This window comes from Falco rusticolus, chromosome 1 (assembly GCF_015220075.1).
Source record: "Falco rusticolus isolate bFalRus1 chromosome 1, bFalRus1.pri, whole genome shotgun sequence".
Lineage (NCBI taxonomy): Eukaryota > Metazoa > Chordata > Aves > Falconiformes > Falconidae > Falco > Falco rusticolus.
In genome coordinates this window covers 126,060,849-126,087,841 of record NC_051187.1, presented here as the reverse complement: position 1 = coordinate 126,087,841, position 26,993 = coordinate 126,060,849, and the positions used below count along the sequence as shown (strand labels likewise).

General features: G+C 40.9%; 2 protein-coding genes and 2 long non-coding RNA genes across 13 annotated transcripts in view; 2 read left to right on the top strand and 2 right to left on the bottom strand.

The window, feature by feature from the left end:
- Nucleotides 1–4,332, top strand: part of WDR17 (WD repeat domain 17) — a 62,842-nt gene extending 58,510 nt beyond the window's left edge. The window contains exons 28-30 of the mRNA XM_037399477.1: nucleotides 1,988–2,083; nucleotides 2,264–2,447; nucleotides 4,192–4,332. Of these exons, the coding sequence (XP_037255374.1) occupies nucleotides 1,988–2,083; nucleotides 2,264–2,447; nucleotides 4,192–4,311 (400 nt within the window). The 3' untranslated portion in view covers nucleotides 4,312–4,332. The remainder of the gene's footprint in view (nucleotides 1–1,987; nucleotides 2,084–2,263; nucleotides 2,448–4,191) is intronic.
- Nucleotides 4,333–4,347: 15 nt separating this feature from the next.
- Nucleotides 4,348–12,935, bottom strand: LOC119153299. Of its 4 annotated transcripts, none has more exons than XR_005106107.1 (5): nucleotides 12,828–12,935; nucleotides 11,419–11,603; nucleotides 9,582–9,771; nucleotides 8,729–8,841; nucleotides 4,348–4,446 (listed from the first exon to the last, which is right to left on the bottom strand). It is a non-coding gene; the product is annotated as an uncharacterized LOC119153299 (long non-coding RNA). The 4 variants fall into 4 exon arrangements; XR_005106108.1 differs by having other exon boundaries at nucleotides 9,582–9,685; XR_005106110.1 differs by lacking the exon at nucleotides 12,828–12,935 and adding an exon at nucleotides 12,397–12,463.
- LOC119153305 lies at nucleotides 12,832–16,746 on the top strand. Its single transcript, XR_005106111.1, has 3 exons — nucleotides 12,832–12,911; nucleotides 13,417–13,599; nucleotides 14,113–16,746. It is a non-coding gene; the product is annotated as an uncharacterized LOC119153305 (long non-coding RNA).
- Nucleotides 16,304–26,993, bottom strand: part of ASB5 (ankyrin repeat and SOCS box containing 5) — a 38,262-nt gene continuing 27,572 nt past the window's right edge. For all 7 annotated transcript variants that reach the window (XM_037399507.1, XM_037399498.1, XM_037399489.1 and 4 more), the window contains 6 exons: nucleotides 23,688–23,767; nucleotides 22,463–22,570; nucleotides 20,881–21,031; nucleotides 20,610–20,744; nucleotides 18,349–18,540; nucleotides 16,304–16,909 (listed from right to left, as the gene is read on the bottom strand). In XM_037399507.1, coding sequence (XP_037255404.1) covers nucleotides 16,782–16,909; nucleotides 18,349–18,540; nucleotides 20,610–20,744; nucleotides 20,881–21,031; nucleotides 22,463–22,570; nucleotides 23,688–23,767 — 794 coding nt within the window. In that variant the 3' untranslated portion in view covers nucleotides 16,304–16,781. The remainder of the gene's footprint in view (nucleotides 16,910–18,348; nucleotides 18,541–20,609; nucleotides 20,745–20,880; nucleotides 21,032–22,462; nucleotides 22,571–23,687; nucleotides 23,768–26,993) is intronic.

Below are 26,993 nucleotides of genomic sequence, written 5' to 3'. Positions count from 1 at the left end.
ATTTAGAGTTCATGACTGGGCACTAGCTTGATTCCCACTAAGAAACTTGGCTTGACCTTTTGTTACTCAATGAGTTAATGTTCCTTTCTGTTACTGAATGAACTAATGTTCCCAGGCGTTAATACACTTGACCTGGCCCACTTGATACAACCTGGTCTGGTCCTGCCTGCTTGGCCCACCTCAACCCCAACCAGTCACCTGACTTGACCTGACCCAGCTAGGCCCACCTGACTAGACTTGACTAACTTGAAACAGCTCAGCCCAAACCAATTGACTTGATTTGACCTCAATGACTTCACACGTCCTACCTTGGCTCACTTGACGTGACTGGACTTGCCTTGACTTTACCCAACCCACTAAGTGACCTGACTTGGTCCATTTGACTTGACTAGACTCGGCTTCACTTGACCAAGCCCACTTGACTTGACCAGACTTGGCTTCACCCACTTGGACTTGAACCAACCAACTTAGACTTGATCAGTAGACTTGATGAAGATCAGTAATCTTTATGTTATCTGGTAAATAAAACAGGCTTGCATACAATACTTTAGTATTCCTTACTCGGAGTACAACCACAATTGTTTAGGCTTCCTGTCTGCTTTGGTTACGATACTACTATCCAGCTGACTCATGTCCGTTTCTCTCTTACAATTTGGGACTGTCAGATCCTTTTGGGTTTGTCACCTGACTTGCTGGGTGTCACACCAGGATGTCACTGATTTCATAGTGAAAGCTGTGTTAGTATTTTTCTAGCTGTTACTTCTCCCCTAGCTGCTCTAACTGACCACTGTAGCTTTGCTATATCAGCTCATTTATCTCTGCATCAAAAATAAATGTTACGTGTATGTTGTCCAGTCCTTTCCCACCTTATTTGAATTCTGAGCTTTCCTGCACCTCCTGACACTTTATCAGAATTGCCTGCCAAAGATAATTAAACAACATAAATTTAACACATCTTAGAATTGTGCATTTGCCCCTTTTCTTTGAGTCCTCTTCAGCAGATGTCTCAACAGCACGCCTTTCCTCTTAGTCATCCTCATCTCTGAAACATGGTGAGAGGTAGGGAAAAGGGAAAAGAACTGTTTGGTGGTTTTGGTTTTTTGTTTGGTTTTTTTTTTTTTTCCTGAGCAGTCAGACTTAATGGATGGAAAACAAGAAGATGAAATATAACCTTTTCCAGAAGGGCTATTCTGATATGGAAATTAATAGACTAGTAACAAGCTATATTTGACTCAGTCTGTGATACTTTGGCTTGTCAAGCTTCAAGTTTTCCTGAGGTTTAAAGAACCACAGGACGATACTGCTTTAATTTTTTTTTTCTCAGATTGCCCCCAATATTTTCAGGATTCATAGATTTTTAGATTCCATCCCATTTAAACTGGACACTTACATGCTTAAATTGGACATTTTTAAGGCATCCCAACACAAATGGAAGTTTGCTGAATTAGGTCAGGTAATAACTGACCCTTGTATTATATTTTGATAAATAAAAAATGCATCCATGGCAAAATTTTTGAAACTGTTTTCCACAAGTAATCAGGTGAAACAAGGCTGTCCCAGAGCATGTGTTGAACCATGTTACTCTAACTGTGTTTTTATCGTATCTACTGTATATAGGCAAAATGGGTCCTTATTTTTAGTAAAGTTGTCATTATTAAGAAATAAGAATGCATATATTCCTAAAATATAGAATGGCCTCAAAGAAAAAAAAAATAGAGCTAGTTGAAGACAGTTTTAATAAGAGGGTGTAAATAGGGATAACTAAACCCAAACTTAAATAAAAATGTATACTTTTATGTGTAGTAATTTAATATTTCTAAGGTTTAATATAGTGATTATTGTGAAGGATCAATATATTTCCATAAAGTTATTTCCATATCCAATTAAAAATTAGTTTTATATTACTACTGTCTGTCTTGTTTTACTTCTAAGAAAATATTCACTATTAGAAAAGATTTGGACTTCAATTACTTGCATTCCTTTTCAGTCAGCTTTTAAAAAGACGGGAAGTATCTGTACCTTTGAAAATTGAACAGCTTTCTGAGGAACTAGATGCATGGAGAGCTTGTACTCAATTAAACAAGTAGGTGGAAACATATAAAATTACCATCAATGAGACTATTGGTATTTCACTGTTTAGTTGCAAGTACAGTATTTCCTTTGTAAAATCTGAATAGGAATGTAAAAAAATGAGTACTTTGTGTCTTCATTTTTAACACAAATTAAGAGATATCGTTGAGAAACAGGTGTCTTTTGCTCACAGGCCTACCGATGAATTGCAGTGTACCCCGCCGTCTGAATGGCAGAGGACGGTGTATTCAGTGCTCGTGTCACGAATACAGGAGGAGCCTCTGAAAGGAATGGTTGGGCCCGACTATGTCACGGGATCAAATCTGCCTAGTCATTCAGATGTTCACATTTCTTGTTTGACAGGGCTGAGGATACAGGTACGGTTTCAGAGCGCTGACGTGTTCTTTCTCAGTGATGGTATTGACCAGTTGTGAGGTTGGCATATCACTGGGGAGGAAAAATGTTTTCCCTGTTCTCACAGTAGCAGAAGTGAAAGAGGCCAAGCGCTGACATCTGTTATACAAGAAAGGCCATATGAAGAATTGTCCAATCAAATAATTGCCCAGCTTCCCCATCCGAAACTTTTTAATTTCCATGGGAAAGACAGATTTCCTTTGCCAAATATTCTGTCTAAAGTGCATGTAGCTTCTTATCTACTACCTCACCACAGCTTGAATAAAAACCAGGAAATTAGTTATCTTCAACCACATAGTAACATTATTCTGTTGTTAGTATTCATCATTAGGGAAATGTATACTATAAAACTTGTAAATCATGATTAATCAAAGTCAGATATTAAAGATCAAATATAGTGATTCTTTACTATATGCGATCATTACTTGCATAGAATTTATGATCAAAACATACCAGTCCTAATATATGCCATATATAAGTATATACCATACTTCTTGGTATATGTTGTTATTTCCATAAAGGGAAGAGTCACAGAGCCTGGAAACACTACTCTCGGGCTCCTGTCTCCAGGCAGTGCCTCAGTGTGAATTTGCTCCCTTGTAAGAGCCTGACTCTGTTTCTTCTGTCCAATGCAACATCCCAGCCCGAAAAGTAACGGGCTTGTTCAGGGATTAACAGGGAGAGTTTTGTGTCGGAAACTGGAGATTGGAAAATGCTAGTGGGACTTCAGAGATGAACAAAATTCACAACTGCAACCATCAAGTCTAAAAAAACTTGCTGCCAACACTTCCATGTTAGACCAGTGGTCCCTGGCTATGGCTTTACTCTCAACATCTGCGAACAGCCACGTACAGCCACCTTTGTTACGATCCATCCAACAAGAATAGCAAACATGGTGTCACCGGCTTGTCATCTACGCTGTCCATGTCATCTACATATTTCTGGATTAGTGAACGTTAGGAGTCATTGCCTTAGGCATGCAGATCAGCTCACTAATCACTTAGTATTTATTAACTAAGGTATAGTAGCTGAACTGCAGTTTACAAATTGTGGTTTGTAAGCTTTAAGTAGCAAGTCTGGAGAGCTTAACTCTTCAAGAAAGCACTCCTTATCTGAACTGCAGCTTTGAGACCACATTTTGTCAAATGGAAGTAATTAGCAAATAGCTCCTCTTCCATCAGATAAATTAGTATTTTGTCCTTTTTACAGTGAACATGTGAAATTATTCTGCAGACTGCATGTAGACTCCATGTTTTCAAACGATTCATTGGAGGCATTATATTGGGGGTTTTTGCACATGGGGAAGCACACAAATCAGCACAGGTAATGTCAGACACAATGAAATATGTATGGTATTCTGAAGGGAAAACCCCTTGTTACCTCAGTTTCTAATTCAGGTTAAATTTAATTCTAGACTAATTGACAAACATACACAAAACACCACCATTACTAAAAATGAAACTAAAAATTTAAGGGTTACTAAATGTTGGGTCTCCAGATCTTGGAACATGGCAAGTTCAACTAATTTATAATGTATAACTGTTATCAAAGCTTGAAGTCGGTGGGGTACAAGTCTTGCACAAACACAGATGATAGTTGTCAGGTTTTCACGTTCTTCTCAGAACAAAATGTGCGTCCTGTTGCAGTAGCTTTACACGTTACGTGTACTTCTTTTTCTTTCCCTCCCCAAACTTTTTTGCTGTACAGGGTCCAGTGTTCTTCCTTGAAGACGGAAAATCTGCTATTTCACTGAATGATGCTTTGATGTGGGCAAAAGTGAATCCTTTTTCACCACTAGGAACAGGAATACGACTTAACCCATTTTGATGAGGTATTTTCCTCTGTACTTTGTAGTGCTTAAAATAACACTCTGGGGGTTAATACTGATTTAACCTTGATTGTCAAAGGACAGAAAGATGGCAGTTGATTCCTCCTGAAGGGCAATTACTTGGACTTCAAAAACTGTAAAATGAGAACAAGAAAAGGATTTCTATACAAATGCTTGTTGAGAATCCAAAGAAGAAGTTATTTGAGAATCCAAAGAAAAAAGTCCTAACTTCATAGACAGCCATGTCTTTTTTTTTTCTCTTTAAATAAGAGTAGTGTTGTCAGACAATACAGACATACTTCAGTCAACTCTGTGTAAACAGATGCTTTGTAAAGGAAGTAAGCAACTATCTGCACACTATCAGGATATTGATAACAAACTGTGAAATCCATCAACATGCTTTCAAATGCATAATAATAGAATTACTTTATTGATAGCCACTGCAACCTGGTTTTAGAATGAATGAAATCCTGTGGCAGTTTCACACATTTGTGGCCCCCTTTTTAATTTTCACTAAAATTTACGTACAGGATTCTACAGCAAAAGTAAAATCTAAAAAGTGCTTAGGTTTTTTGTTTCATACATTGATTATTGTGCTTTAACAGCAGTACAAAGATGTTTACTAATGTTTTGTTTAGATAGGTTTGAATATCTAGATTATAAAAGTCTATTTTCTAATAAATTAATCTTTGGCAGCTGTCCCCCTTACACTTTCATGGAAATTAAAATGTATTTATAAAAACTTTTTTTAAAAAAACACAAAGGATTTGTAAGGAACAAACAGCAAATGTATTACAATTATTTAAATATGTTATGTACATTTAAAATATTTGTTTTCTTTTTATATTTTGTATTAGTTATAAATATACATATAGTATGACAGACCAGGAGTAAATACTTCTGCATATATTTTTATTCACTAAAGCTATGCTCAAATGGAAAGAAAAATATGGTAATAGAATACCAAGAGTATTTAAATTTTAAAGCTATGTATAGTATGGAATTTAATCATAAGGCAACTCTAATTAATTATTCTTATTAATAATTCTTAGAATTAATCACCTGTAGAAAAGATGCCTTGGTTATAGTATTCTTTATTAGCTTAATTAATGGCATACAATCAGAAATCGACTTTATCTGTTACAGTTTTTTGCTGCTGCTTTAAAATAAATATTTAAATCCTGATAGTTACATAAAATGTAAAGAAGTTCCGATTAAAAATTGGCAGAACTATTTCTAGAGAAACTTGTACAACTGGAAATAACACAAGGTATCTTTTAGCAGACCCTATTGAATAAAATCGTCAATATATAGGTAAGCAATGCCCTCGTTTAACTAGAAATAACAATGCCACTTTGCTGGAAAGGTGGGATGGAGATTAAAATAAAAAATTATTCCCCACCCTCAGGCTTTTTTTTTTTTTTTTTTTTTTAATTTTAATGCCCCTCTTTAAATTCATTCTGTCAGTGTTCTGGAGTATTATTACAGGGTTTCTAGCCTAAGAATACATTGTGGGGGGGGATGGGGTGGGGGACTTAGCTCTTTTGTATGTACAAAAACATTTTTGTACATACTTGGATGCTGGAACAGAATGTTTTCCTTTTTGCAGGTGTTGTTTAGAAAATGTTTTCCTTTGTTTAACCTTGTGGAGCTTGGGGAATGAGAGTTGGATTTTAGAAATAAAAATTCATAGTTTTTAAAAGAATCTTCCAGCAGTCAGTATCTGATGTGTTGCTTCTGTCAAATAAAAGGCTAGCTATCTTCTAGCACATAAATTGAAAAACCTTGCGTGTAGAAGTTGTTAATACAGAGCTGGAGAGCAAAGGTAAGAGCTGAACATGCAGCCCCACGACTGAGGATTGGGATCTGAAGGATTGACTCAACTGCCACTCTACTATATTTCAAATCTTTTGCTGTGACCTAAGGATTTTTACTGATACTTCATAGTTTAAATATCTTCCGATATGTAGTCTAACTGCATCGATTGCGCTTAAATTGTGCCTTAACATGGAATCTTAGACAAATCTCCTCCCTCTTTAAATTGGACAGTGAGGGTTAAGAACTCTTTCGTTGCTAAAATATGAAAATCAAGTTAAAAAGGGCACTTCTATATCTAGAATCCATCAGGTAACAGTAATTGTGAATAAAATGAGGTTGCATTTTCTTAAAGGTGGTTGTACCCTATGTGGTGAGTGCGGGGAACATGCAGAAAAGGTTGTAATTGTGTCTGCTGCTACAACTGTGGTTGCAACTGTCAAACTATAGATTCATCACTTTCAAAAATAATTTGAGATTGTTTGCTAATGTGTGACTTCATTGTCTGGCACAGCTAGTCAAATGCAAATATTTCCCCGTAATATTAAAGAATCCTTCCTCTTCAAATGATTGTTTGACTCTTCTGTAAAAGTCATATTTCTATCTGAGTGAAGAAATCTATCAAGCTATACAGCTAGTGCTTTTCAATTACTGTTACATCTCAGTTAAGTTTAACATCACTTTATCCCTACAAAATTAAATTAATTGTTCTACTGAAAGAATCTGACCAACATTACTGACACGTTTATAAGCTTTACAGACTGCAGTCACATGTGTGACTTTCCCAGGTGGGTTCCAAAACAATACCAAAAAATTCAGTCATGCTATAAACTCTTCTTATTGCAAAGACTGCCTTTAAAATTAGATATGATACTTGATATCCATGTTGTTGAATTTCTTCATTGGGTAAAATCATTTAAATAAAAAATTACGAAAATTTAAGATTACACTAACACAAGAAATATTCATTACATAGAAAACTAAACTACTGAGTCTAGATACCTTTTTCACAATAGGCATTAGTGGATTTTTTATTTTTTTTTTTAATATTTCATATTTATGTAGGAAGCAAATGAAATCTAGGATCACCTTTCCTGTAGATAAAAATCGCTAAAACCAGAGGATGGGAAATATATTTCAAAAAACAGTTGTGAAGACCAGCATCCATTTGCACAGTAGGTCAAGATATGAAGTACGCTTTCAGAATTAGTGAAAATTTCACATGCAACAATTATACTTTGTGGCTTCTAATGTGTATCAGTAACATCTATGTCAGAAAAATCCACTGATAAAAACACTAAACCAGCTCTAGGAAGAAACTGAGCTGAAAAGGAAACAAGGCTATGTTACAAAAACAAGTAAATTGCAGTATTGCAGAAGTTAAGAAATAATAATAAAAGCTATATTTTAGAATATGGTTATTTCAAAGAGGTTTTCAATTTATTTGCTTAAAAGTAAATTGTTCCCTAACAGACAGTAAATTTGAAATTCTTTTTGTTGGTCATGCAGTCAACACTACTGCAATCAGAATGGGGTTTGTGTTTCAAAGTCCCACTCTCTGGGTAATCCTTCCAGGAGCCTCCTGGGAGGTACCAACTGTCCATGCATCCATCCCAGCGGGATTTGTCAGCTTGTTTCACCTGGCCTTCTTTAAAATGAAGACCTGTTTTGCCACTTGTTTCTGAGATCTCTAGATGCATGTGGTGGGAGAAATACTGGAAAATTATGTTAAAAGAAAGAGCAGCTTTTGAAGATTCGAGGTATTCAAACTCCATAATTTAAAAGTGACAATGCTATTTTAATCACCTTTTAGTTTAAATTTAATGTACAAGTTTATCATTCAACAGTGAAAGAAGGCTTCATCTTTCCTTATGAAAGCAGCATTTTTAGCCCTACACATACATAATGCCAAAGCATTACTGTCTTCTGAGGGTACGAGCATTTGAACCAACGTAGACTGGTGGTGGTGGGAAAAGGGAAAAATATGTACAAAGAACCTGAAAATTGATCTGACCGATCAGTTTGGGAGTATTGCTAGCAACGTCCAAACCAGCCAAACACACTGGCAGCTATTCAGCAGCACGCCTGTGAACAGGACTCGGACTTGCTCTAGAGCTGACTATGAATATCCCACTTCTCTGGCACCGTATCCTACAGTTCCCTACACAGTAAAGACACCTGTCAATGCTGTGCGAATTATTGATTAAATAAGGGCAAGAACACCTGCCCAATCCCACATTCATCAACAGGATAAAGATCTCAGTTACATAAATGGAGGAAGGAACATCAATTTCAGTATAGTGACAGTGCGCAGAATAAATCAAAGCTCTGAGGAACATACCAGAAGCAATTTTGAATATTGGAGTAATTTCTACAGATGTCATGCCAGGAAAAAGCTCAAAGCAATTTTATATTAAAAAGAAAAAATACTGGCAACCCCCCCCAAATCTCCTGTTTTCTAAGAAATTGTATCTCATGTCTTCAAATTCTAAACTCAAAATCTCTTTGTTGCCTTTATAACCAAAGTAAACCAAAACCATGTAACATTGCAATCTGAAAAGAATAAAATGAAGACTTACATGATGTGAGAAACAAACTTACATGATCCGACAAGCAGTTTTTCCTTTGGGATACAAGCTATATTCTCAGGGGATGTGGTGAACAAAGATGGTGAACTGCATGTTGTCCCAAACTTGGGCTAATGGTAAACCACCCTGTAAAGCAAAAATCACAAGTTGTTCATTTCAGCAGTTTGTTAAGCATCTGATCAGTAAGTTTTTCAGTTTTCTAGTTTATTGGCAGTTACTACCCTTCCCCCACCTGACTGACACCCGGGTGATCTTTGGCAGCTGTATAAAATGAATATTACACACCAAAAAAAGAAACGAACCCACTACAGAGAAGGGGAAACATTAAACAACAAAAGGTTGTATGGGAAATCTTTTAAATCAAATGGTTTGCATCTGTTGAAAACAACTAAAATGAGATGCTTTCAGCATTGATGAGATCATCATAAATAAGCATGAAATTGAATGTTGAGAGATTACACAATATGTCTTGAAACCACATATGGTGATTTGAACAATTTTAACTATTTGAAGAGTAAAATCATTAAGTCATTCTAGTTAAACATCTTGCTTGGCAAAGCAGGTCCGATATTAAAGAAAATGAAATAAAAAACCCCCCAAAAACACCACCTCTGACAGACTCTGATCACACCCATCCTTCTGATGATCCTGAACAAAATTTTCATTTAATGTCTGTCGATCGCTATATTCTTTTCAGAAATTTTAAAGATGCAGCTAAAAGACCAACTGACCTGAAGTTTAATGTTTAAATTCTGATTGCATATGCTTCATTTATTCCTGCAACTACCACTGACATCAAGAAGCCGGAAGTACTGCCCCTGTACATGCAACACATGGTGCATTAAAAAGTAGGAGAGATTTTTTACCTTGGCTTGGGGCACAGAATGGACTCGTATGGGAATGTTGGGTTCCATGTTGGTACCAGCATTTTGAGAAGGACACTGAGAGCTCACAGTGGTGCAGAAAAGGGCTCCAAAACAAAACAAACAGGAGAACTTGATCTCATTTGGGAAGCATCATTGATAGGGCCATGATGTCTTTTTACTGAGACAGTGTCTTCCAAAAAAAAAAAAAAAAAAAAAAAAAAAAAGACACACTTAGGAAGTTGAATGTAAGAAAATTCAAGTGAAATGCTGTGGCCTACAAGGCAGAGGATGTCAAACTAGACAGGCTGATGATCTCTTTAGACCTCAAAATACCTGAACTGGTTGCAGTAAGACCGATACATGTACAAACAGTTGCAAGACTGGATCGCTACAGGAGTATGATTTTTCTGAAAAAGGTCATATAGTTTGCCTTACAGAAGAAAGCAGTAATAAACAACATTAAAATGAACAGAATTATGAATTCAGACTAATTTAAAAATGTCCTTTTAACTCTTGAAGACCATCTGATAATACCATGGATCCAATGCATTACACTCATTATCCACATAAGTTAAATTAACCTAATTAGCAGAAGGAGGAAAAAATCAGCTACTGCATCATTACTTCCCCTGTTCATCTTAAGGCTGAACCAACCCAGTCCTCTCAGCCACTCCCTGTACATCAGCCCACCACCTGCCTTGGTGGCCTTTCTTGGACTCGCACCAGTATGTTAACGGATGATTTGTACTGGGTTGCACTGAGTGCAGTACTCCAGGTGCAGTCTCACAGGGGCCATAAAGAGGCTCAGAATTGCTTCCAAAAGTGCCACCATATCACACCCTCAGTGACCCAGCCCAAGGTGCTGCTGACCCCCACTGCTGCAAGGGCACCGTCCACCTCGTTCTCCATCAAGCGCTCCTGCGTCCGTTTCCGCAGCACTCTGTTCTAACCAACTGGCCGCTGCCTGTAGCAGCGCATGGGTTGGATACTCCATCCCCAGTAGTGCACTCTGTCTTTGCTGACTGTTATGTCCTGTCAGCCCATTTCTCCAGCCTGCTGAAGTCCCTCATGAACCCGGAGGGACCTTCAGCGGGTCAGTCACTCCCCTATTTGCTCTGTGTGCCCTCCATTCCATTGTTCCAGGTCATTAATAAAGACATTAAGCGATAGTGGCCCAAGAGGTGATCCCTAGGAGACACTGCCTGTAATGGCCATCAGCTGGGCATCACCTACAGCCCTGTGATCACAGCCCTTTGAATGTGACGGCCCAGCCAGTGTTCCATCTGCCTCATCATCTTCTGTCTCAGTAATTTGACTACAAGGACACTCTACCACACTCGCTGCTATCCCCTTGAACCCAAAGCCATTTACTTCTTTAAAGAATACTGGTGACAAGTTATAGTCTCTCTGCTGTAGGTGTAATGACTCAGCCAAGAAGAGCTAAGGAACTCAGCAGCTTCTTTCAGCAATAAGGAGTGGCCGAGGGGAGCATTTATCAATCACATGTTAATGGTGGAAGTGCTATTTATTAAATTTAAGTTTTACTCCAGCAGCGTAACAGTGATATACCACCCAAGGACTATTGGACGTAGCCAGAGAGCAGTCAACAAACACCGTGACACACTGGAAAAACTTCAGAAGTCTGTACGCGTGACCAATTCATCGCTGCTCGCTGCCTTCGCATGTCACTCTGACACGTAGCACTGTAGCTGCGGTGGAATATGACTGTCCCAAGCTCTGGTCCTGCTGCTCTGCTTTTTAAGGGGAAAAAAACCCCAAAAAACCAAACCAAACCAAAAACTCCAAAAAAACCTAACAACAAAAACACTTAACTCACATGGACCCTCGTCCCTCTCCTGTGCATATTGCCGATGGCATTAACCCTCTATCTCTGTTAAGACCTGGCTCCATGATCCCTCCTGTTGGCCTCACGCTGTTACTCTCGGCAGCCTTTGGAGCTGTTGCTCTGGTGCCTCGTAACAGCGGCAGTAACCAGCCTCCCCGCCCTGAAGTTCTTCAGTTCTGAAGGAAAAAAGAAAAAGTGTTAAGGAATTGATTACATCATTGACAAAAAAAAAAAATCACTAAAGAACTACGAGTTCTCTAGCTTCTGCCGTTCCACTTTCATCTGGAAAACAGGGGAGCCCGTACGCAAACGTCCCGACCAGCCCGAGCGAGGGGCCTGGGGCTCCCGCCCCGAAGCCGCCAGCGGGGTCACGGCTTCTCCCAGCCCACACCGCCGCTAAACGCACCTTCCCCCCCGCCTGGGCCATCTCCTACCGCGGCGCGACGAGCTACGGGAGACCCTTGAGCTACAGCTCAGGGTGCCCGCCGCCCGGCCCCGCCCCGCCCCGCCCCGCCGCCCGGCGCCGCCCCGCCCCGCCCCGCCGCCCGGCGCCGCCCGGCCCCGCCCCGCCCCGCCGCCCGGCCCCGCCCCGCCCCGCCGCCCGGCCCCGCCCCGCCCCGCCGCCCGGCCCCGCCCCGCCCCACCGCCCGGCCCCGCCCCGCCCCGCCGCCCGGCCCCGCCCCGCCGCCCGGCCCCGCCCCGCCGCCCGGCCCCGCCCCGCCGCCCGGCCCCGCCCCGCCGCCCGGCCCCGCCCCGCCCCGCCCCGCCCCGCCCCGCCGCCCGGCCCCGCCCCGCCCCGCCGCCCGGCCCCGCCCCGCCCCCCGCAGCTCCCACGCCGCTTCTGCTCCGCCAGAGACTTTGTGCAACAGGAAAAAAAAACAAGACTCGGGGCTGGACGGGCGCGAGGGAGCCACCCGCGCGGCTCCGTTAGCCGCACCGCGCGTTCCGGTTGCCCGAGAAGGCCCTTACTCGGCCCAGGGAGGGCTCGGACCCGAGGCCCCGCCCGGCCGCCGGCCCGGTGCTGCACGCGCCTCGCCCCCGCGCAGGGGGTGACCCCGCCCCAGCGGCCCGCCCGCGCGCAGCCCCGCCCCGCCCGCCGGGCGGCGAAGCCCCGCCCCCGCCGCCGGCCCCACCCCCGCGCGGCCCCGCCCCTGCCGCCAGTCCCGGCCCCGCGCGGTCCCGCAGCCCGCCGGCCGCTCGGGCCGCCGCAGGGCCCCGCCGCCAGCCCGGCCGGGGCGGCCGCAGGGGGCGCGGCTCCCGCTCAGCCGGGGCGGGGGGAGCGGCCGAGGCGCTGCGCCCGGTGGAGCACGGTGTCCGCAGCCCCCGGCCGCCCCCCGGCTGTGGCCGCGCCGCAGGGCCGGCCATGGCCCCGTTCAGCCCGGCGGTGGGGGGGTACCCACGTGTGCCCGGGGGCCGCACCGGAGCCGGCCCGCAGGGACCGCTCGGCTGGGTGCCCCGGCAGAACTGGGGTGTCACGCTGCTGGGTTGGGGTTGGTTTGTTGGTCGTCGTCCCCCCGCCCCCCGACAACGCCTCGCGATCTGCTGAGCCGCGGCCGCGTGACCGCTGATACTGCAGCCGGGGAAGGGCCCTCGGCGGCTCGGGGCGCTGCGGCAGCCCCGGACAGGGCTCTGACAGGGCTCGACGTCTGCTTCAGATCCTGCCCTCACCCAGATCCTGCCCCTCACTCACCCAGATCCTGCCGTCACCCAGATCCTGCCCCTCACTCACCCAGATCCTGCCCCTCACTCACCCAGATCCTGCCCTCACCCAGATCCTGCCCCTCACTCACCCAGATCCTGCCGTCACCCAGATCCTGCCCCTCACTCACCCAGATCCTGCCCCTCACTCACCCAGATCCTGCCCCTCACTCACCCAGATCCTGCCCCTCACTCACCCAGATCCTGCCCCTCACTCACCCAGATCCTGCCCTCACCCAGATCCTGCCCCTCACTCACCCAGATCCTGCCCTCACCCAGATCCTCGCCCAGATCCTGCCCCTCGCGTTTCAATACGCGGTTTAACGCTTCTGTCCCACGGAGAAGCCAACAGCCCCACAGCCCCCCTGCAGCAGGGCCCCACGTAACGAGAGCTGTAACCAGCCCGTTTCCTTCCATTTCCGCCTAAACAAGGGATCGTTTTTTGGAAAGAACTTCACCAAAGACTAATGTCAGGTATGTCGTTACTACCTTGTTTTGGTATGTGGCGTTAGCATGGTCTGCTGTGCCAAAGGCCTGTTTCAGCCCAGGGTCCTGCCAGGGCAGCAACACCCCTGCCCTACCTTGTCTGTTCCTGTTACACGGTAACAGGAGCGATGCCCGCTCCAGCTTGGCTCAGCCCGCCAAAGGGGCTCTATTTTCATATAATTAACTGGTAGCAAAATCTTAAAGATTATGTTGAGAGCTGCATGTTGCCACAATTGAAGTCATAGTATTACTGCAGGCTAGTTGGGGATTACTCTCCCAGCTAGTCTACCATTCTGTGGAATTACAGTAGCGCTGAATACCTGTAAGCTCTCCAGATGGTCTTGCTCACTCCTTGGATGACGGCAAGGATCAGTGCGAACGGTGGGAACAGACATTGCAAATGCCACAAGAGCACGGACACACCCTTTTGCAATGAGATGACTTTGCAATGATGTGACTCTCAGAAAAACTCCTACCATCATCTAATTTTGCTTCCAACAGGTGTTTTGCAGAACAGCCATGCGCGCCGAAACCTAATTTCATTGTATAGAACATGAGAGCGCCTTTTTTATATGACACTTTCCCCGAGTCAAACCTGAAAAGCGCTGCACACAGCCGAGGGTGAGGGTCGAAATGATCTCATTCTACATAGAGAAGTTCGATGGTGCCACCGTTGGCCTGGCACTTCCTTGTTTCTTGAAGTACTACACAGTAACGATATTGGTCACAGAATGAGTTATGCACTTCACTCGTAGGAGGGAAGCAGCAGTATGTTTATTGATATAAAAGTGATTTAACAAAGCTTGATAGTAAATGCGACAGTGGTTTAACAAGATTCGGTGGCAAGGTACACTTGATTGTTTACTGCGTAGAGCACAGAGTCAGACAAAACCATCAGGGAGACCCCCCCACCGAGTCATGACATTCAGAAGTGAGACCCTCGCCTTCTAAACTCCTTCTCAGAGGGGAGTTCAGGCGAGGCTGGATCCAGACTTTCTCCCAGGCTTGGTCAACAGTTTACGTCTAAAGCATTGTATGTGCGCAATCAGTCCTTTGTATCACATCGCTAAGATTTCAAGGTTTAGCGGGCTGTTAATCACTTACCAAGAATCTGTTGTGGCAAGGGATCTCTCAGCCTCGTGGAGTAGCCTTGAGGGGTGTCCCTACTCAAGGGGAGATCCTGGCGTGCAGCCCGCTGCCGTGCAGGAGAGCTCAACCGGCCCTGGGCTGTTGCTATTTATAGAGTCAGACAGTTGACTTATAGTCACATTTGCACACCAGCTGCATTTCAGTCGGCACACGCTCAACAAGCCTTCAGCCGTTGAGAAGATTGATGGCCATTCACTACTGCGTTACCTGTCTCCCCAAACTCCACTAGATGCAGCCACCACGACCATCACCAGTGGCTATTGCTTAAGCAGAAAGGGGAGGGGAGAGCACACCACCACAGTATGGTACATAAACCCACAAATTACTAGTTTTATTTCTAGATGAAAACCCAAACCACCCAGCTTGCTCCATTACAGAGTACGTACATTATGGACTCCTAAGTAGTTCTCTTACTTGCATCTGACTGTCCTTTACAGGGGCTCCTGAAGAGGCCCTCACTACTGTTTTTGCAGCGAACAGAAGCAAATTAAAATTATTTTTAACAAGGGCAAATGTCAGAGAGCGGCATTTTTATTAGGCGGATATACTTTAGCAACAGAGTAAGCATTCTTCTTTGTGAAAGCTTCCTCTCTAGTAAGTTCCTCAGCTAACACCTTTCCAGTAGGAACATAAATACTGAAGAGTCACTGAAAAGGAATGGAAGATGGTGAATCATCAAGGGAAAGGGGTAAACATTCAGGTGTCTCATGCTTTGGTTTGCAGGAACTGAGTATCAGTTCCTGAGGAAGTAATCCGTTCTCAAAAGAAGACCAAATGAAAAGACTGAGAGAGGGAACACCGTATCCTGGTGAAGAGTCAGATCACCTTTTTTGACGTGACTGGCAATCGTCACAATGCAAAGTCATGAGCAAGGCAGAAATCCTTTGGGTTTTCTAACATCTCTTGGGGGTGTCAGCATTCCTTCTCTGGCTAGAGAGTTGAGCAATAAAATTTCAACCTGATCACAGAAATGCCTGCTAAAGCATTTTGGGATTCTGCAACACTATTTTTGGAGCTTGGCAATTGCTTATAAACTAGACAGCGAGACAAATGATGTCCTTTACAGAGTGATACCTGTGCTGCTATAGGGAACTGATGTATTTCCAGAGCCTTGCATCTCCCTTCTGGACTTGAGGTTGAAGATTCAGTATCCACATCTCCACGATATGCCTTCAGAAACCTCACAGATACTATACAATAATATATGCCTTTCTCTGAGGCAAATAGTTATTTAATATGCCCATTAGCTGTGATTACAGAATTGGTACAAAAAGATAAGAGCCCAGATAACTGTGGTTTACAAGAGGAGATCAAAAGTATCTCAGCATTAAGGCTTTTGATGAATATTCCTCTGGATTTTTTAAAGTTACTAACTGTACTAATAAACAGAGATTCTACAATCTGTGCATGGCTGAAAAAAATTATGATCAAATTCACAGCAGCGTAATTCCAATTCCCAGCACAGGCCGTGAGGAAGAACAAAGGAAGTTTCTCGCTGCCTTTAATGAATTGTCCACCTAAAGGAAAGGAAGAAAAACTGACATCTATTTGTTTCACTTTTATCAATGTATGTAGTGCACCTATCACCAAGTATTTTTAGGTACACGAACAACAGAAATTCAAAAACACGTAAAATAATGACTCTAAATGGACAAACAACAAATAATAATGAATAATAATGAAGAAACGCTCTGTATGTCAAACAGATTTTAAAAGTATAAATACAATTAAAATTAACAGCACTAAAGCTATATAGTAAGTGTTAAGCTATAGCTACACAATCATTTCCCAGAGTATCAGCACACTTATTCAATTCAGCCTTATTAGCACCTTGGTACCAGTTGCTGAATGGCTTCCAATTACTATTACATACCAACACCAGTGACAAAGATATATTATTTTTTTTTAAGTAATACGCAAAAGGCTTTTTTTCCGCCCAGCAGTTCTTTAGATAAAACGTACAATAAACAGAAAGATGAAAAAGTACTTGTTATTCAAGTTTCTAAAGGTTAATTACTCTGTTATCTATACTGCAAGAAATTCTTCAGTATTGTCGGCAACTGGAGTTGTGGGACAAGATGCAGTCTAGCTCTTCCTATGTAATTTCGAATACATAGTCGGCAGAGCTGACAAAGAGAAGATGGTGTGGCTGCAAACAAAAAAGAAAGGAGTTTAATCATGCAACTATAAAAGCCAGCACTTTTTTTACAACAGTCTTGCACAACAATAGGATTTCGGGCTGGGGGGGAGGGGGGGGGGGGAGGAGTTCACATTTTGCAAATTTGTCCTTTTCTTTCCTTCCTTTCCCTTCATTACCTTTTTGCCCTCAAAGATAAAGACTGGGGCTGCTGAAACCTTATTAATAATCAGGGTAATACTCAAAAAAGCAAGAGCAGAACAGCAAATAATTTGTGTTTTTAAATTAAAAACTCACTCCCAGAAAATATCTTATGTCAACGACTTAAAAAAAATGTCAGTTGTTTGTTTGTTTGTTTTTTAAATTCACAGGGCAGGTGAAATGCACGCTACGGCACTACGAGGTGCACTATCAATGCATCTCTGCAACAAGAATAAGCAGGCAAAATACGCCAAGGTCCTGGACTAGGTTTAGTAGTCCTACTAGCTCATGATACTGCCTTTGTCCCTCTATGCCCGCTGCCTCCCTCAAAACAAACACATGGCTGTGTTTCTCTGGGCAGTGAAACCATACGTGTCCCGTGCCAATTAAATTGTATCTTGTACATCTTTGCTGTCGATTTTAAAAATCCTACTAGCCTTGGTATTTTGTGATAAACAATTGGTTTTAGAGGGGTTTTTTTTAACAGCATTCAGACTACAGAGATGTCTTCCGGAGAAAAACATTAATCAGTGCTACTTGTCAGTTCACCTCTAAAGACAGATGCCCACAGTTAGTGCAGCAGTTTCTCTGCTTACTTCCCACCTTTGTCTTGTGGCTTATTTTTATGCTGTACATGGATCAGTCGGAACAAATCCAGTTCCCTTTGGGATGTTCTCTCTCTTTCTCTAAGACAACAAACCTTTCAGAGTCTGAAGTGTTGACTCCTACTTCTCAGGTACTTAGAATTCAGTAAAGAAAACTTAGAAAGTGAAACTTGCTACGCTTTTTGCCAACAATCAAAATAAAGTGCTTTATATGCACTTAAAAATATGTTTTAAAAAATATTGGGACAGCTGGCCCAAACTAAATAAATTTTAAACTGCAATTTAAAAACTCCATTTCTTTTTAACAAGGTGCGTAAGAGCCAATAAAAATGTAGCTTTAATGTCTAATTGTGTAATTACCCAGTAAAGATGTGATGTTACCTTTTCAGCTTGTATAAATTCTGGTGCTGCTTGGTCAAAAGCCTCTGGCCTGAGACTAAGTATTACTGGGTATTTTTATAGTTAAAAGGAATTTACCTGAATGTTAATATATTAATTTCATAAAGCATAAAGTTAGCTTGTGTAAAATGGGTTGCTTGGGCTGTTAAGGCTTTCTTTTTGGGTGGGGTGGGGTGATTCGTTGTGGGATTTTTTTTAAAGAATACAGGTTATTGTTGCAAAAACACAGATGTATTTGCATCTCACCTTCATGGAGGAGGAGCAGTCTCTCCACTAAACTGCTTGGAGCAGCTAAATCAACAGGCCTCTCAAAATCTGTATTTTTGGCATTTATGTCTGCCCCAAATTCAAGGAGTAGGTTTACGATCTCTGTACTAGAATGCTGGGCAGCAGCATGGAGTGGAGTTTCCAAATGCTTTCCTTTCTGCACATTGGCACCTGGTGGGTAGATGCACACAGAGAGACATAAGAAGAGATTAATTAACATCGTCATTGAGTAAAGATGATGTTACAAAACAAACAAAAAAACCCCACTGTCCTAGAATGCTACAGTGAATTTGGCCACTTTATTGATTTTATTGCATTGCACTATAGCTACTCATATCACAGGGTTTTTTTGAGCCCATACACTTATCCTAGGTTTTATTACCAAAGTACAACTAGATTTTAAAGGAAAATACTTTCAAAAAGAAGGAAAAGAAAAATCCAATTAGGTCATGTGAGCATCATTGTTGCCCTAATTATGAGAAAGTACATTCTGTACATGTTGAAGAAAATTTGCACTGCATAAAAAATATACTTTCCTTATTTAAGTCTTTAAAAGGAATAAGCTGAAGTTTACTATTTATATTTTTGGAAGTACACCAATTCAGGAAGGAATCTAACCCAGATGCTTTGTAGTTTTTCATGTGTTGAAGCTGGCAAAGGATTTGAAATAGACTCCCATCCCATCCAAGCTTTATCAAAGATTTTTCTATAAAGGACTTAGTTTTAATTAAGGTGGGATACACAGTCATGAAAGCTAGTAAGAAAAAACTCAAAGCATTAAATCTCCCAATCCACAGAATTCTAATTATTACACTTCTGTATTAATAAGGAATTGCTAATTTATTTTAAATTAAAATGGACTAAATTAATCTGCAATAATGCATTCATATTCAAGAAAAAATCATCCAACCAAGAGTTAAATAAAACTAGCTAGTATGGAAGAATGTTTCTCACGAGCAAGCTGTTAGTCCCCCTAAAACTGGGTTTGCCCCAACAGTTTTCTGGACTATTCTAGCAGAAGAAAAACTAAGACTTCATAAGAGAGATTTACTGAGCTTGTGAGACCAAGAATTGGCTTCTGTACCAACGTTTCTCCCTGAATCAACAATTCTTGCCTTTTTAATTATCATTTGAGTAAAATAATTTAATAATATCACAGGCCTATCCTAATTTGCAGCCTGAATAACTCACTGGTCTCAGTATTAACAATCTGAAAATACACAGTACCATTCCCTTGCCTATTTCATTCTCTATTTGCTTTTCAGCTTCTAATACATTCTCATAAACTGATCAAATATGAAAAAAATCAGATTGCCATAAGCAGTTAGTTATATTCTCAATTTACATACCCTTTTCTACTTCAGGGCACCAACACATGTAGAATATGACCTTGTGTTACTGTTTTTAATGTATGGCACTATTTGAATCCCAGAATATGCTAATTATAGTTCTGTGGTTCTTAAAAATCAAAATCATGACATAGGATAGTTAATCGTACAAGGAGACTGACTTAATGAGAAACAATTTAACTGCTTGCTTAAGTTCTAAATAACCTGCAATTAACTGGAAAAACAATTCCAGTGCAGTGATGGCAAGCCTGTAATTATTCATATATGCATTTTCATTCGCTGTGCTGCAGGACACAAAAGCCCTGTATGTCATTACCTGACACACAGCAAATGATGCTTCAGCTATTCCAGTTGTGTCCCTGGATTTGTGCTGAAACAGAGCGAGCCTCCAACATCTCCTTCCCATTGATTAATTAAAATAACGTGAAATTTACGATCAAATGCCTTTTACCTTACCTATTCTCTCTGCAACTCAGCCTCTGCATCTTGTAAAAAGATCAATCAGAACATGCTGAAGAATGAAAAAGGGTGGGACTACATTGCTAAAAAAGCTCTGTTGAAAGCTCAGTGTTTACTATATAAAATTCCTTTCTCAAAGCTCACTTTTTACCTTTATTTTTCCTACCAAAAACGAACATCTATGAAGCTGTAGGAGGTGCTAAACATTTTGAGCATCCATTCTTACTGGTTTTGCTTTCTTTTTCCCTCACATGCTTGCTACACCACAAAAAAATGAAAGACCTAGTAAGTTATTATAAGAAAGCACGCATCGCAGAATGAACTCCGAAGCCCTGCAAGCAAGGGTTCCAGTTTCATTGACTGAGCACAGCTCAATAATAAGGTATGCTTATTTTACAAACTAGTAATATTTTTATTTAAATCACGACATACCTGCGTAAAGAAGCTTTCGAATACAATGGATCTGCTGTGAAACACAGGCTACGTACAGGGGTGTTCCTAAATGAGGAAGGTCTTGATCCACATCTATGCCCCAGGATATCAGTACCTCCAGACATTCACTGTGACCTGTCGGTACAAAGCATGGCAGGGTTTGCTCGGCTTCAGTAAGCTGTCTTACAGACAAAACCAGACACAGTTCTTAATACTATTATTGAGAGATTTGTCAACTGCTGCGTGCTTGTTCAACAGGTAGTTTTCCTACCTCTGCTGGCTGCTTCATGAGTTGGTGAGGGAAGGCAGGACTCCCACTGAGCTTTGGCACCATACTCCAACAGGAGCTCGGCGCACGCTGCACTGCCTCTCGAGCATGCATTAAATAAAGGTGTCACTCCATCAATTGTTGTAGCATTCACCTAAAATATATAAAATCTATTTAAGAACAGAAAGGTAATTTTTGAAAACATGATATAGTTAGAAAGTCCATTAAAATACAAAAAAAATTTACTGGTTAGAATCATGTAGCTTAACTGATCAGTCCCTGTGCTACTGTCTTCCTCTCACCACACCCCTCAGTTAAAACTAGTTTTATGTTAGTCTTGTTAAACTATGTTGGATAAACCAAAATACACCCGGAATGCTAAAGAGCACACACCAACAACTGAGCAGGATATAATTTTCAAAAATCATTGCGCTTAGCTTGTTTCATTGATACAGAAAATCTACGCTCTGTGTAGTAATGGGGTAACGGGGACCTTCTCGGCACAGCTCTGCCAAGGATGCAAACTGCGTATTAAGTGTCAGAATTATTTGCCATTTTCTTCTGTGGTTTTAATCCCCAGGTTGGAGCGATACTTGACAGAACGGAGGCAAAGCTAACGGTACAGGCTGGCTGTTTTAATTCCAGCTTCACCACCTCACTGGTGAACTGAATATTCCCAAGATGAAAGAATGTGGAGAGAAAACAGGCAAATTTGTGAGGGCTAATAATACTAAAGGAAGGAGCACAGGGATTAAGAGAGGGCTCATTCCAGGACTCTGGCCTTTTCCATGCACCCCCAAACCCACTCAATTAAAAGTACTTACAAAATTCAGATAAGGAAAATGAAATTTGTTCTTATAGTTTTGTCTATAGTATCTGTCAGTTTGTATCTTTAGAATCCTCCTGCTAGCTGAAGTGGAGAGAAATTGGTTTTGGAAACATCTATGTATTTTTCCTTTTTCTGTAATAACAAAGACATTTCCTACATGATTCTCAAAACTGAATTGTAAGGACAATAAATATTTCCATCACAAAGATCAGAGATCTGGGCAGCTACGCATTTGAACTCTGATGTCAGCAGAGATTGTAGTGAAAGTGGTCTGTAAAGTCACGTTTTTGTTTTGGGACAACAGATAGGCTATGTCAGGAATACAGAAAAGAGCCGGTGCTTTTTTGTAGTCAGACCAAAGAATCTTAAGAGCACACAGGTGTAGTGTTTAAAAAAGACATTCTGGAGATTAAAAGAACAGTCTCCTGCAAGCACTCAAAGCAAGAGGAAACCAGTAGAGGAACACATTCCATACTTTGGAAGAGAAATAACGTAATGAAATTCAGAGAAGGCTGGTGACACGCTGCTAACATTCTCTCCGATTCATTACTCTGTCTCAGTGTCTGACCATCACTTTTCCTTTGATAGCTTTCAGATGGCAGCTTATTGTAATTAAAGGAGATCAACACAACCCATAGGGTGAGTAGAGAAAAATACCAATAAAAATAAAAATAAAAAAATCAAGGAACATATCCTCCTCAGTCAAACCAAGGCTAGCACTGGACTCCATATATAACACAGAAACCCAGCCCTTACATTTGCTCCTGCTTCAAGAAGGATTCTTGCACATCCTACGTGATCTCCCAGGCAGGCTTCATGAAGTGGAGTTACTTGGTCAATTGTTAGTGTGTCTACATTGTACCCCTAAACAAGACATGAATGACATGTAAAGGTCATAGAAAAGCTGTTAACAGTTGTTTCCTCACGCTACTGGTCAAATTAATAGTTTACAATACTCTGAACAGGCTTAAAACTCTGCTTGCAATAAATAAATCTTCAGTGAGCATAAAAAGAATAATCTATCAATGTATCTAACAGAATAGAAGTAAGTTGTCCATTCTTTACGTAAAATCAGAAATAGCAATATGATATAGAGGGTAAAAAGAAGATGGAAACAGACTGCTGAGATGCACAGCAATAAGACAATAGGTAACAGACATAAGTTGGAAAATAGTGAATTCCCATTAGTTATAGGGAAAAAAAATTCACTGTGGGGACAATGAAACCCAGGAAGAGGGAGGTTGGTGCATCTCCACTCTTGGTGCTCTTTAAAACTCAACAAGGTCCTGAGTCTATACTGTCCTGTGATTCTATGTGTCTCTGACTTAAGGTCCGAAATATCTAAAGCCATGAATTTTAGCAAGGAATGCACTTCTTGGATTGAGAAAATCACCAAGCCCTTGAAATTTTCTGCAGTAGATGTTGCTTGATTCTTAAGAATGAATAATTGCATCTACTGGCTTTCATCAAATGTATTCTATAACATAATTTTTCAGTATTGTAGTAGCTAATATGACAATACTGTGATTTTAAAATTTAGCAGTTTACAGTCTCTCCCTTTGTTATTAACAAATTATTATTGTTTTAAATCAATATGCAAACCCCAGAATCCTTCAGGGAATCTTCCCTCAACAAGTATCTTCCTGACTAGCTCTATTTACCTGACGGCTTAAAGCAGTGGAACTACATTAACTCATTAACTTACACCATGCAAGAGTGGAAGACTGATACATATTTAGATACAGCTTTGGAAAAAAAACACTAGGCGGGGGGGAGTTTTAAAAACATACAGAGGAAATACTTAATAAATTAAGTTAATACTTAAACTTAAATCTTAACATATAAAAAATTCCTAAATGTGTATTGCTCTGAAAAATTCTGAAAAAAGCAAAGCAAAACATACTAAATCTGCATTAATAATCTGTGCTGAGAAATGAAATTAGGTAAAAAATGAAAGCAATTTTAAGAATACAGCCTTCACCTGTGACAATAAAGTCTTTAGAGAAAGAAGACGTCCTTGACTGGCTGCCTCATGCAGAGGTGAGCGATCTGCCCAAGAACCTATATAATAACAACATTTATTGAGTAAACCGTAAGAATTAGCAGGGTTTTGGAATGCATAGAATGAAACAGAAATACAACATACAGAATGAAGTCAACTGTGCCATGAAATCAATTTTTTTCTCTTTAGAGACTGTATATCAAATGATCAGTTTCTAGAAAATAAAACCCGTTTTATTATTAACTGTAAACATCTCTAATCAATTATTATGTGATACAGAGAACAAAATACCGATATATTGATTTCAGTAATCTGATTTAATAAATTCATCAATTACCATATTTCCCACTTCTATTCTTGCATTGTTCATTAAAAAAAACCCAACAAAACACAAACCCCATTTATTTTTACAGTTGGCATATAGAAATTTATATTCTTCTTAAGGAAAATGATATTTGAACTTAAACCAGACATAAACCTGCCCGAAAAAGTCCTTAAAAAGCTGATGTATGTGAAGATCAATATGGAAATCCTTATGTATGATAAGCTACTACAAACTGCAAGGAGAGAAATACAGTGAGAATTACACTAAAAAAGGTAGCTATCATAGAAATACGGTATTAAATCTAACTTCCCATTCTACTAGGCTCTTAGGGCTAAAGGTTTGGCATTTACTTTCATTTATTTATCACCCCAAAAAAAGAAAGGGGAGGAAAGAAACCCAACAACCGCCCTGCCTTGCCCTCCTGCCCTAACCCCCGGCCAGGCCCCAGCGTCACCCTGTGGCTCTCGCGGAGGAGCCTGCCCTTCCCTCTGGAAGGCTGGCCACGGACAGTCTTTGATCCCTTTTTGATTTGATCAGATCCCTTCTCGCCAGACAGGGCTGCAGGCACGGCCGAAGCCCGTTGTATGACTCTTGCAAATCAAGTTTTGAGAGACTGCGCAAGGAAGAACTAGCGTCAAAAGATATTATGAATTACCAGTATTTATTCCTGTAAGAGGAATATCAGTGGAACTGTACAATGCTAACACAATCACTCGTGAGTTCTAGCAAGGCCCCCAAAATCCCTGAAAAAATGCGAAGAGAATTAGCCGAGTACGATCACTCAGTATCAATCAGATGAACCTCCCGCGTCTGACACTGTGGGTTGCAATGGACTAGGACTGCCTGCAACGCCAGGTCCCGCGTCTGAGAGACAAAGCGGTGAATTGTGAAGGGAAAAGCTATTGCACAGTCACTGGCAACCATCAGTCTAAGCTCTAAGGAAACTACTCAGTAGAAAGAGACCGTTTCTGCTTCATATTGGAGCCCTTTTCCGTCCACTAGCCTGTTTCTGAAAGTACACTTTGAGTTACAATTACCACCACCCTGCAATCACACAAAGAGTGACCAAAAAGATGAAGACTGCTCAGCCTGAAGAGAAATCGGGCCATAGTTAAAAACATGAAATAGTGCACATACAGAAATTGAGGCAAACCCTCCATTTTCCTTGAGGTATTAGTGAATGAAACTTACTCAGATGTAAGACTGCATCTTCTCACAGAACATCTAACTCCACCATGGGACTCAGTACTACTGGATGCTATTGAGATCAAACCCAGCAAAACAAAAGCACATCTGAGTATTTAAATTATCATGAGACTACATAAAACTGATCGCAGAAGTTAAAAAATACAGGAGATTAAAGATTTGTAAACCTGATCTTAAAAATGCATGGAGATTTCTATTATGTCAGGGTATGCAGTACCTGTGAAGCAACTTGTACTCTTTCATCTGTGGGAGCAGATGAACCATAAGCAAAACTCGGCTTCCAAAACTCTTTCAGAACTATTTGCACTAAGCTCTGATCATCTGTATGTGCACATTTATGTACGTGCACACACATCATTCCCTATAATTTATACTTGAGGTTTATTAAATGTAATACTTCACAATTCTTATTGCTCGTCAGCTAAAAGAATTACAATTACAGCTAAAAGAAAGCCACACACAAAGCGACTGGGATTTTAAGAGGTATTATACTACAAAATCTGAGCTCAGAAATCTTAAAGTGACCTGATTTTGATAAAACATAATTTTTTCTGTCTTCCCAGTAAGCTCAGGTATATTTATCCTATTGTAGGTTGGATGTGTGCAATTACTATGAGAATTTTGCTCAATGTTTTCCTTCTTCGGTAGTAGTCTGAACAAGCATGTGAGTCGTTTAATTCAAACGAGTTAGATAGGTTAAGTTCTCCTGCTGGCAGCTGCAAAGGATTCTTCAAAAATAATTAAAAGCTGCATTTAGTAGCTACTTTTGAAATTTTGTTCCCCTGTCTCTACGGATGAGAACTTCTCTCTCGACAGTTTACCCTACTCCTAAATTAAGAGGGGAAAAACCCCCAACTATTACATAGAAAAACATCTAATAAAATTGTGTCATAAAGTTTTTGTGCCTGTTAAATACATTCACACTTTGGACATTTTTGTAGCTGTGTCTCTAAACAAGACAAAGATGCAGGTGCAAAGCAACATTTTTTCCCCACCTTTCTTTCCTTCACCTCCTTCCCTGTTAGATTGCTCAGAAGAATGTTAATGTCATTACTCCAGTGACATTTGAGAATCATATGATGCCATATACCACCGTGAGCTCTGTTTTGCACCTAGGCACACCTTATCTGCCTGTCTTCATGTAAAGGCATCCAGCAGCTAGCTGTTTCTGCTAAACCCATTAAATACAAAACGCTTGTATCATTTTCTACTAGAAATAAAATCTATAAGCAAAATGCTGCAGAAATATTTTATGCAAACAAAGTTTGGAAAACCCCCTCCACATTCCAACCGATTTATCAGTAAACATCGTAATTCATCATTAAATACCACAGGGACAAGAATATATTCAAAACAAATATGTACCATAACTAAACATCAAGGGTGTCTTAAAATAAATTGTCTAGATTGTTGCTAATCTACAAACTTGCTATGCCTCTCACTTGGAAAGCATTAACAAGCATATAAACGAGGACATTTTTTTCATTAATTGTTGCCTGTAACAGCAGTATTAGCAAACACAGTCTATTCCAAAACTGTTAATGCAATAATTCCCTACCGATGTCGCCTCTGACAGATGCTGAATACAAAGTATCTCTAACTATATTTAGAAGCCACATTAGTTCCAAGATCTCTAGTGTATGGTTTACCAGGAAGGGCAGCCTGCATTGCTGTGTAAAAACTAACGTGAAAGAATAAATATATTCACTGCATTAACAGGCAAAATTAAAAAAAAAAATAATTACAAAGTATCA